The sequence below is a fragment of the Hypanus sabinus genome, chromosome 28 (assembly GCF_030144855.1).
Source record: "Hypanus sabinus isolate sHypSab1 chromosome 28, sHypSab1.hap1, whole genome shotgun sequence".
Taxonomy (NCBI): domain Eukaryota; kingdom Metazoa; phylum Chordata; class Chondrichthyes; order Myliobatiformes; family Dasyatidae; genus Hypanus; species Hypanus sabinus.
The window spans coordinates 41,735,203-41,747,430 of record NC_082733.1 but is presented as its reverse complement, the minus strand read 5'-3'; the positions used below and the strand labels follow the sequence as shown (position 1 = coordinate 41,747,430).

Here is a 12,228-nt window from a genome sequence, read left to right as displayed (position 1 = left end):
GGTTCTGGACCTTTAACCCATGATGTGCCGAGGCTTTAACCTCTTAAGACCAGTCTAACCTTTCCCTCCTACAAGGCCTCCCATTCTCTATCATACATGTGTCTAAAAAGAGCTTCTTAATAGTCCATAATGTATCTGCCTTTACCATCACCCCTGGTAGGGCGTTCCAAGCACTCACCACTCTCTATGTAAAAAAAAAAGCTTACCTCTGATATCCCCCCCCCCACATACATTCCTGCAATTACCTTAAAATATTATCCATTTCCACCTTGGGAAAAAGTTTCTCTCCACTCGATCTGTGCCTCTTATCATCTGGTACACCATTGGTTGGAGAAGCTGAGCGTATTGAACCGCCACTGTGGAAGAAAAGGAACTGTCGACGTTTCAGGTTGGAAGTCTGCTACGCAATCTGAACAGAAATGGCACCCATTTATTTCTCCCCACAGATGCTGCTCGACACGTTGAGCTCATCCAGTGGATTGTCGCTCCAGATTCCAGTCCCTTCTGTTTCACAGGCTGCCATGTAGCTTGCACAGTTTTCCTGGGGTCTCAGATGACATTTGCAAAGTTAAAGGAACCAGATCTGCTCCAGGTCTGTTGTCCTGGGGTCTGCTGCTCCGGCGTTCTAGAAAGGTGCTCATTAGCGTCGCAGATTTCCGAAAACTTGTGTGGATCCTCAGCAACGCCACAAGGTGGTGGGGCAGCATCAATGATGGGTTCCCACTCTGGGCTTCACGGACCCCTTGCTTAGTGGCATTAAAAAGTCTGGGAACCTCTGAGCTGTGGAAAGGAATAAAGTTTTGAGCTGAGGCTTCATCAGGGCTGGAAAGGAAGGCAGAAGAAGCCAGAATAAGGTGGGGTGGGAATATAAACTTAGATGGTGGTAGGTGAGTCCAAGTGGCGGGGAAGATAGATAGGTGGGGAAAGGGCGTGAAGTAAGAAGCTGGGAGATGATAGGTGGTGAAGGCCATGGGGTGAGGAAGTAGAAATCTGACAGGAGAGTGGAATGAACTGTGGGTGAAAGGGGCATCAGCTGGAAGTGCTCTCAACTGTGAGCATTATCTGCAGACTCACTGTCCTCGCCCTCGCGTGTCTCTCTGTCCATCCATTATCAATGAAGAAATTACATTTTTGGATGGAAATGGAGAACCAGTAGAATAAAGTCCTTAACATTGAAAATACTGTAATTCTCAGAGATGCCTAACCCCACAGCTCAGTGTCAACACTACTACTATTGAAAGCACTGACCAAAAGGCTTCCAGCACTGCAGGATTATGTAAAGAAACGTATCAACTCAGAAACTGACAGACCAGATGGGTCAAATGGCCTCTTTTTGTGCTGTACTGCTCTCTGACTCTGAGGTTGAGGGCCAGCAGTGGTTCCTGTGGTGTGCAGCTGTTTTAAGCAACGCTACCCCGAGAATGAGCTGCTCTTTCCCACTCTATTTTCTGACGACCCAAAACCTCACAACCTTTAATTTTGCTCAATAGACTACTGTTGGGTGGTGGGGTCTCTACCAAAGGTGCTCCTTCCCTCCACTAGACTGCAGGTCACCCTCGGGCAAGGTGTAACACCTGCTTAGCCCCTGATCAGGGTCATGTGAAGCCATGGGAGCAGGTGGTGGATGGTCGTATGAGCAGCCGGTACATATCACAAGTCCTGGTTATGCGACCACTAATGCCAGGCAGACAATTTCTAAAGAGTATTGATAATGACTGGGGTCACCCATCTTGTAAACTTACTGCCTAGAAGAAGGGAATGGCAAACCACTTGTGTTGAAAAATTTGCCCAGAGCAATCGTGGTTATGGAAAGACCGTGATCACCAACTCAGAAGACGCGGCACGTAATGATGATGATGAGGTTGACAATTTCACTGCTCAGATGAGCAGCCAATGTAATGTAAGTCCTTTCACCCCAGTTCTTGTCTTTTTCCCTCCTCCCTTTGGACAAAGAAACAAAATGTTGGGAACATGTACCACCAGACTCAATGATAGCTACAATCCTGCTAGTAAGACTCCTGAATGGACTTCTTGTACAATAGAGATAAACTCCTGATCATACGACACCGCACATAAAGATGAGTCTATTGTATGATATCTGGTCAAAGTCCTTCTTAAAATCCAAAATGTTACCTTCAATGACTGTCTCTTTTATAGCCCCTGCTACTTACAAATTTAGAAGGTATAAAGGGTTAGTGAGACATGTTTTCTGTTTTGAAACCATGCCCAGTCATCTTGTTTCTCTCTGAATGCCCTGATACGGCACCTTAGAAATAGATTCCAATGAGTCAGAGTTTGATAGAATGAAAACAGGCCATTCAGCCCACTGTGTCCATCCCAACCCTTCTGCCCAACTACATTAATCCCATTGGTCCCTATTAGGACCACATTCTTATGCATTGCTCTTTTAAACACCTGTCTAAATATCTCTTCACTCCAGTTATTGTATCTGATACCACCACTTCCTCTGGCAGCAAGTTCCAAATATCAGTCACTGTTCAAAAATAAAGTTTCCCCTCAAATCTCTCTTAAAACTCCTTCCTCTCACCTTAAATATATACGTGGAGTAGGTGTTAACAGAGACAGCAGTGTATATGGAAGAAAAAAATAAGGCTTGGATGACACATCATCTGCACAGCATCTGTTTTCGGTTTGCAACCAGAGCTATAATTATCGATACCTAATCTCCTGCTGCAGCACTGATTCATCATTGAGATAGACCGGAGAAAGGCCATGTAAAATGCTATCTGAATATTTATGTTGCTGAGTCCTTTCACTGCTCTGTCTCATGTAAATCAGTGCACGCCGGCTGAAAACCTGCTTAAAGGTGAGTTTTATTTGTCGTATGAGTCATTTGCATCAATGACCAATGCGGTCTGAGGTTGTGCTGGGGGCAGTCTGCAAGTGTTGCCGTGCTTCTGGTGCCAGTGTGACTCATCCTAACACGGTCTTCGGACTGTGGGAGGAAACCGGGGATCCAGAGGAAAGCCACGCAGTCACGGGGAGAAGGTGCAAATTCCTTATAGACAGCGTAAACACGAATTCTGCTGATGCTGGAAATCCAAAGCAACACGTACAAGGTGCTGGAGGAACTCAGCAAGTCAGGCAGCATCGATGGAAATGATTAGACAGTGGACGTTTCAGCTTTTTATTGATCTCCATCGATGCTGCCTGACTTGCTGAACTCCTCCAGCATTTTGTGTGTGTTTCTCATGGATAACAGTGGGAATTGAGTCCCAGTGTACAGCTGATTCCAAAAAAGTTGCACTAAACTATATGCTACCCTGTTTGTCTCAACACTGGAAAATGGTGTATTTGAGGAAAGTGACTGCAATCTTGTTTTCCTTAAATGTGGTTTTATATTTTTTTAAAAATCACTTCGACAGGCTGCTGAAATGCCACAGAAGTTAGACGCAAGACATCATCCAGCTGAAACCAGTTTGCTATTCAGTCAGAAGGAGCAGCGCTCCATAAAGGTATGATTATGTTAATGCTTTCTGTGAACAGCCAACATTATTGTATGCAAAATTACAGTCCATGGGGCGGGGGGGGGGCGCAATTTCAGTGAGCTATACAGCTCCTTGCGGCAGTGAGAAAGGGTGGAACAACACACTCGACCCACAAAAGTTGAAAGTCAATTTATTATCAAAGTATGTATATGTCACTGTATACCACCTTGTGATTCATTTTCTTGCAGGCATTCACAGTAGGACAGTAGAATCAATGGTAAAACTAAACATAAACAGAGTGGCAATCAATGTGCAAAAGACAACTGTGCAAATAAAGTGTAATAAATCAGTAAATAAGGCTGACAGTGAGCTTCAGCCCTTGAAAGTGAGTCCCCAATCTCCTCCCCAACCCCCACCATTCCCATTTGGACCTCACTCCTCCCTCCTGCACTGCTGTTGGTTTATTACTGTCACATGTACCAAGATACAGTTTAAAATCTTCTCTTGCATAATCATGCAGATTGAATCGTTACACAGTGCTTCCAGCTAGAATAAGGTAAAGAATTCAAGTCTGATATCCATGGGATAGAAGCTGTTGTAGACCCTGGTGGTATGGGCTTCTGTATCTTTTGTCTGATGGATGAGGGGAGAAGGAAGAACGTCCAGGGTCAGGAGAGTCTTCGATTATGCTGGCTGCTTTCCTGGGGCAGTGTCCGTGAAGGGGAGGCTGCTTTCCGTGATGTGAGAGCTGTGTCCAGCTCTCTGTGGTCACTTGCTGAGCAGTTGCCAACCCAAGCCATTCTGCAACCAGGCAGAAAACTTTCTATGATGCCTCAGTAAAAATAGGTAAGAGCGACAGAGATGCTAAATTTCTTATCTGGTTCCATCATCTTCAGCCCTCTGTTAGCTGCACCTGTTTTAGTCTCAGTCTCCCATACCTGGCTCCATCTGCCCACTAGCTCCTCAGCTGGATCCATCTATTTCTTTCCAGTTCCTGCCTCAGCTCTTCAGATAGATAGTTAGATTTATTTATTTATTACGTGTACATGATGCATCATTTTGTGTTGACAGCCAACAAAATCTGAGGATGTGCTAAGGGAAGCCCACAAGTGCCTTAAAGAGAATGCTGGCTATCTCACCTGCAGACAGTACATTCTCAGTCCTGATGCAGGGTCTCGGCCACCACAGATGCGGCCTAGCCCCGTTGAGTTCCTCTAGCAATTTGATTTGTTTTTGCTCTGGATCCCAGCACACTTGTCCTTCTTTTTATTTGAGTAGGAGATTGGCTCCTAGATTTGAACCAATGTCAACCAATTCTCAACTTCAGATTCAAGATTGTGTTTTTTTTGGTCATTCTTCAGTACACAAGTGTAAATGATAACAAAATGATTTTTTTTAAAACTCTGGATCTGATGTAGCATATTTTTTAAAAAAAAGCACAAGCATAGAAAAATACCATTTACAAAACCAAAATGGCACTATAACTTTAAAAACAACTCTATAGAACAAGTAACTGTTATATACAACGACTGTTTGTATGCACGTAGTGATGCTGGGTGATGTAAATGTGGTGGGGGTGGGTTTGTAGGTGGAGGTGAAGCCACTGCTTTTGAGTCCGGTGGTACTGGTGTCGATTCCTCCCGATGGGAGTAGGACAAACAGTCTATAAGCAGGTTGGGTGGGATCCTTTATGGTTTTGCTAGCCTTTTTCTGTCAGGTCCTTCATGCCATGGGCAGTTATAACTACCCTTGGTGGAGCCCAGCGATGGGTAATTGCCCAGATCCAGTTCTTTCCCTTGTGATGTCTACTTGCCCAGCCCCGGACCCACTGTATGGATAAATTCTCTTTTTCATCTAATTGTCCCCAGGAGCTTCAGAGTGAAAATGAAGATCTTAAGGGAAAGTTGAAAAAACTCCATCACGAGCAGAAGATCTTCCTGGAGAGGGTGAGCGGACTTCAGAAACAACTGAACCAGGTGCGTTACCAGTAATCTGATTTTGAGTAGAGCCTTCAATAAGGAAAATAATATGGTTGGGTGCGTCACAGGAACCTTGTTAAACAACATTTAACACTGATCTACAAAGGGATAAAGGAAAATTGTCAACAGATTGATTAAGGAGGTAGGTTTTCATAGGGAGAATTGGTAGAGACAGACAGGATTAGAGAGAAAATTTTGGAGCTTTGAGCAGGGCTTCTGAAGGTATGGACATCAGTGATGCAACAATTAAAATGTGATTAAGGTGAGCCAGTCTTAAGTAGCACAGATGCTGTAGGGTTGAGGAAATTGGCATCAAGGGGCTTAAGAAAAAAAAAGGCCAATCATTTAAATTTGACTCCCCATTCTCATTCTGACATGTTGGTCCATGGCCCCTTCTACTGCCACAATGAGGCCACCCTTAGCTTGGGGAAGCATCACCTCGTATTCAGCGTGAACTTTGATCTGTTTAACTTATGGTAATCTCTCCCCTCTCCCGCTTTTTTTCCATTCCATTCTGGCTTCCCTCTTACCCCTCCTCTTCGCTTCACTATTTTGTCACCTCACTCTGGTACCCCTTGTCCTTCCCGTTCTCCCATGGTTCACTGTCCTCTCCTGTCAGATTCCTCCTCCAGCCCTTTTCCTCCCAGCTTCTCACTTTGTCACCCCTCCCCCACTTGCCTACCTTCCCCCTCGCCTGCTTTCACCTATCCCCTGCCAGTCTATACTCCTCCCTCCTCTCCCCGACTGCTTATTCTGTTTGTATAGTCTGTACTCCTCCATCCTCTCCCCTCCTGCTTATTCTGGCTTCTGCTGCCTTTCTTCCCAGTCCTGATGAAGAGCACCGACTGGAAATGGCAAATGTTTATCCTTTTCCATAGATGCTGCCTGATCTGAGTTCCTTCAGCATTACAGACCATAAGACATAGGAGCAGAATGAGACCATTTGGCCCATCTAGTCTACCCTGCCATTCCATCTTGGCTGATTTATTATCCCCCCCCACCAACCCCATTCTCCAGCCTTCATCCCGTGGTCTTCGACACCCCGACTAATCAAGAATCTATCAACTGCCATTTTAAATATACCACTGACTTGGCCTCCACAGCTGCCTGTGGCAATGAATTCCACAAGCTCACCACTCTCTGGCTGAAGAAATTCCTCCTCACCTCTGTTCTAAATGGGCGCCCTCTATTCTGAGGCTATGTCCTCTGATCTTAGGCTCCCCCACCATAGGAAACATCCTCTACATGTCCCCTCTATGTAGGCCTATGTAGAATTTGAAGTGGGTGAAGAGTTTAGAAGGTTTTAAGTTTATTGTGAGGAGTGTATTGGGATGTAGGTATTGGAGGACGAACTGTGCTTTGGGGCACAGACCTTGGGATTGTGTTTAGTTCTGGTCACCTCATTATAGGAAGGATGTAGTAACTTTAGAGAGAGTACAGAGGAGATTTACCAGGATTCCGCCTGGACTTGAGACCGTGTCTTATGAGGAAAGGTTGAGCGAGCTAGGCTTTTCTCTTTAGACCAAAGGAGAATGAGAGGTGACTTGACAGATGAGTAATAAGAGGCACAGATCGAATGGACAGTCAGGCTTTTCAGAAGAACAGGTGTGGATAATACAAGGGGCTTAATTTTAACAGGGTGATATCAGAGGTAAGTACTTTCCACAGGACTGGTGGGTGCACGGAATGCCCTGCCGGGGTGGTGGTAGAGGCATTTAAGAGATTCTTAAATTGGCATAGAAAAGTGGAGGGCTCTGTAGGAGGAAAGGATTAGGTTGATCTTAGGGTAGGTTAAAAGGTCAGCACGTCATTATGGGCTGAAGGGCCTGTACTGTGTTGTAATGTTCTACGTTCTATGTTAAGTGAGCTGTAGAACAATTGTGCACCTGTGTGGAAAATGTAATCCTTGATGCTTTCTGCTGCAGTGTCACTGACAGTAAAAAGTTTGACTCGTTGTTTTCATCCACATCTTGCATATTTTTATACAAATTCCTATTCATTTTATTTAATGGCCTTTAATCTTCTAATTTTCACTTCAAGCACTTCTGACATGCTGTCAGTTGTAAGTAAAAGCGTTTTAATTCTCCCCAAATCCATTCATGCTGTTTAATGCAAATTGGGCCATTATTTCATGTTCTTCCCTTCTTCCATTTGCACGGTGTCGCACAATTTGCTAAATGTCTTTTACAGCAAAAACGTATTAAATTGATTCTAAATGAATGAAAGCAATCTTAAGATTTTGCTCTGTATTTAATTATATGTAAAGAATTTTACTGTAATTTTCTTATAAATGAGTGCGCAGTTCACGGTTAGTAATTTTAAGATCAGGCGGTGCTCCTTGTTTAAAAAAAACTAATTTGTGGGATATGATTGATAATTATCTTTGCCTTTAGTAGTAGCAGTGCAGTCAGTCAAGTCAAGCGTGATGTTCTCCTTGGGGGCTGGTATCTACTGGTGGGTCCTCTGGTGGCTGTACAGGTCGATCTGTGGGCGAGTAAGTGGTGGCTGTGGTCGGTGGTTGGGCCTTTTGGTTGTTCAGTCTCTGTTGCCACTTGCTCTCTGTGGTGCCCCGGAGGTCGTTCTCAAGTAGCACAGCTCCCTCTTCAACAGATTTGCTCCAGTTTGAGGGCAGTGTCTTCCCAGTTTTTAGATGTAGTGTTGAATTTCTTCAGGCTGATTTTGATGTTATCTTCAAAGCATTTCCTTTGCCCCCCCCCCCCTCCTCCCCCAGGGCCTCACTGACCTTCCTAGGAGTAAAGGATCTGTTTAGGGAGACGTGAACTGGGCACTTGGATGTCATGACCTATATTTCGCAGTTAGTAGTTAGTGTTGCTTTATTGTACAGACAATTTCATCACATCAGTACATTGAGGTCGTACAAAGGAAAAATGAAAGCAGAATGCAGAATAAAGTTTTTCAGAGAAAGTGCAGACAGATAAAGTGGATTCCAAAGACGTACAGGTTGGGGTGAGTGACCTGTATGTTCTGTTGGTGCTGGAAACATCCCGACACTTGCAGGCCACCCCAACACGTCCTTGGACTGTGTGGGTTGTTGATGCAAATGACTCGTTTCACTGTATGTTTCAATGTACACGTGACAAATAAATCTAATCTTTAATATATTTTATTTGTAGTAATTCATATTTATATTTGTTTTTATGTCATCGTTTAATGCATCATTTTGGAGCTTGTGGCTCAGTTGCTGTACTTTTCTGAAATCTGAATAGTCTGTGCTGAAGTTCAATAGATGTGGCCCAGGTTTGTTATCAGCCCTGATATTTTCTCCGCAGTCTGAAGCTTTTGTGATCCAAAGGTTCTTCAGAAGTCAAGAATGAAGCATAAAGCTAATTGCTTATCATTTCATTAAGTGGTACAAGAGCAAAGAACGTGAAGAAACGCCAAGAGAATGGAAAAAAACACAGACTAAAAAATAGTCAGTCATCTCATAGAGATAACAAAATTCCACTGATAACAATGAACCTATCAAGCAGCCAGATTCAAGTGGTGTGACACCTGATCCTGAAAACTAAGTTTCTGGAAAAATACTTAAGTAATTGTACTGTAATTACTGGAAAATTCACTGAACAATTGCATGTGTACAGGTAATGATATAAAATTACAAGCAAGCATAGGAAAGTTAAACTACAAGAAAAATCACAGTTTTACATCCCAATTCAACGTTTCGTATTTTACTTTGCTTTCGTAGTCATGTTATTTCCCCTGCTTTTTTTTCCTTTCTCAGGCCACTTTTCCCCTTGCCTTCAAACAAGCTCCTTTATCTCATTGCTGTCTCAGCTTTGTGATATTTCTCTAACCTGCTGCTTTCCAGATACTTCAGAAGCGTGGTGCCCTCTCCTTCCTCTGATCTGTGGGCTTTCTGAGTTTGGGCTTGGCATTGCCTACCCGTTTCCATTAAACTCTCTCTGACACCCTAAAACTTTGGCACTCTTGGGCACTGTGGACCTTTGGTTTTCAGAGCTTTCTAGATATTGAGGAGAACAGCACCTACAGGTCGTCCCTGGGTTACGAACGCCCAACTTTTGGAAACCTTGCACATATTTGAGGGACCAGGAGGATGGATGCTGCAGGAATCTCCTGGGAGGGAATGAGACATTTCTTTGTGCCTTATCTTGCCTCTACATCTCACCCCTCGTGCAGCAACAGCCAGGGGCTGGGTGGAGCCAAATGGAGCTGGGAGCACAGAGCAAACTCACTCATTCGCTCACTGAGGCTGGGCAGCAGTAGTTTTTCCTGTGCCTGCTTGCTCTCCCCTCACCGCCATCTCTGTGACCCTCTCCCATGTTCTGCTTTTGTTCATTTCCAACTTCTGAACAGTTTAGTCTACAAACAATTCTCTAGAATGGCACCCTATCATTACCTGGGGATTGCCTGCAGTTCTTTGCTGGAAGTACAGCCAGTGAGGTTGCTGCAGCGAAGCATCACAGTGGTTTCAGTCTGCATCTGCTGGAGGCTGAGGATTGTCGGCCCTGGGCTTGGAGGGCTGAGTACGTACGAGTGTTTGGGAGGGAGGAACAGGGTTTGTCTTGTTGCTTGTTGTGTTCTGTCTTGCCCTGCTGACCATTGTGGACGTGCTATACTGGCGCCGGGAAGTGTGGCGACACTTGTGGGTGTGTTGGTTGTGAATGCAACCGGCACATTTCACTGTATGCTTCGATGTAGAAGCGCTAATTAAACTTGAATCTTGAAGTGGAGTGCTTTGTGATTGATGGCAGATTTATTGTTCCCATTATACAGGAGTGCAAGTCATCGGGAGAGCTTCAGAATGAGGTGAGTTTTTAAAAGGTAACAGTGTGAATCGAAGTCTGTGTTAGAACTTGGAACTGCAGATGCTCTTATTTCTCTTACATATTTTAACGAAATCAAGACTCCCATGTCACCTCTTCCATCTCTACATTCCTCAGGACATCAGGCTGGTGGAACCAATTATTTTCCTCTGTTTCTGGTCTTGTTGAGTATCTAAGGTCTGCCTTGTCAAATTATAATTCCTCTCCATTTTCCTGCTGTCACCCCCTCAGCCGTATTAAACTGGTGCCAGATGGTGGTAAATTATGGGCAGATTTGCTGAAAAAGTGATTCTGAAAGCTAAGCAGGAGGTAGCCACTGGGATCATTGGGGCAAATGCTGGTTCCCGAGGGGGCAAATCCATTCCTACACTCATTTCCCTGAACCCTGCAACTTTTCTTCATCAAATGTATTCATCAAAGTTTAAAGTAATTTTATTATCAGGATATGTACATGTCATCATTTACTAGTCAAAGAAGACTTATTAAAGATTCTGTATAAATTATACAACCTTGAGATTTGTTTGCTTACAGACAGTTGCAAAGCAAGCAATCTGGAAGAACCCAGTTATTAAAAAATAAGGGCCAACCCCACAAAGTGCAGAGAAAGAGGGAAAAACCCAACAAATCATGCAGACAATGAAAGTGAAGAGCAAACAGGAGTATTCTGAACCAAACTGAGTCTTTAGGTCCAGACCCCCTGAGCAGCCCGGGGTAGGATCCAAAGCCTTGGTATCAGTGGGGCACATCACCATAAAGTTTGCAGACATGAATCACAGCAACTGGGGGCCGTCTCACAGTCTCAGCGCCACAAAGAGAGGAGTCCCCAGACTATCTAAGATGGCATATAAATTGTCCGAACAGCGGATTGGAGCCTTCAATTTCATTTTCTTGCTGACATTTGCAGGAAGATAAATACCATAGAATTTATGAAAGATTGTAAATAACAAGGACTGACAATATGTAAAAGTTGACAAATCATGCAAATAATAATTTAAAAAGTAAATAAATAATACTGACAGCACACACGAAATGCTGGAGGAACTCAGCAGACCAGGCAGCATACATGGAAAAAAACTACAGTCGACGTTTTGGCTGAAACCCTTCAGCAGGACTATGTTTGTAGTTATTTGTAATTAATACTGAGTTGTAGAGTCCTTGAAAGTGTGTCGGTAGATTGTGGGGTCAGTTGATCATTGAAGTGAGTGAAGTTATTCATGCTGGTTCAGGAGTCTGATGGTTGTAGTTTAACTCACTCTACTCACCTTGCACTCACGACAGTGAAGCTAATCACAGCTCCAATGCCTTATTTAAGTTTGCTGATGACACCACCATGGCTGGCCGAATCAAAGGTGATGACGAATCAGCGTATAGGAGAAAGATTGAAAATCTGGGTGAGTGGTGTCACAACAACCTCTCACTCAATATCAGCAAGGCCAAGGAGCTGATTATCAACTTCAAGAGGTGGAAACTAGAAGTCCATGACCCAGTCCTCGTCAGAGGTGTAGAGGGTCAGGAACTTTAAATTCCTTGGTGTTACCATTTCAGAGGACCTGTCCTCTGTCCAGCGCAAAAGTGCCATCACGGAGAAAGCACAGTGGTGCCTCTACTTAGAAGTTTGTGAAGATTTGGCATGTTATCTAAAACTCTGACAAACTTCTCTAGATGTGTGGTGGAGAGTTTATTGACTGGTTGCATCATGGCCTGGTATGGAAACACCAGCATCCTTGTACCCTTGTCACGTGCCCATTACCTGGTCGAAAGACACACCATCTGCCAATCAAGGTTTGACCCCCTCCTCGCCCATCAATGCACACCTAACCATTGGCCCCTTTAATTAGCCTTGTACTTGACCTCGGGCAATTGGCCTTTGTAATCAGCTGAACTCGCTGTCACCGAGCCATTGGCTTCCCTGTGAATTACCTGGGCTGGACTCATCAGCCCTGCTGCACTATGAAGGAAGCCACGTGTGCTTGACCCACTCTCTTTTTTGCTAAC

The 12,228-nt window shown here is 44.2% G+C and overlaps 1 protein-coding gene across 3 annotated transcripts in view; it reads left to right on the top strand.

The window, feature by feature from the left end:
- The window catches only part of uacaa (uveal autoantigen with coiled-coil domains and ankyrin repeats a), a 186,700-nt gene that overhangs the window by 146,880 nt on the left and 27,592 nt on the right, over positions 1-12,228 (top strand). For 2 of the 3 annotated variants that reach the window (XM_059953027.1, XM_059953026.1), the window contains exons 10-12: positions 3,387-3,476; positions 5,318-5,425; positions 10,184-10,216. In XM_059953027.1, the coding sequence (XP_059809010.1) occupies positions 3,387-3,476; positions 5,318-5,425; positions 10,184-10,216 (231 nt within the window). The remainder of the gene's footprint in view (positions 1-3,386; positions 3,477-5,317; positions 5,426-10,183; positions 10,217-12,228) is intronic. The other variant, XM_059953028.1, reaches the window with a different exon arrangement.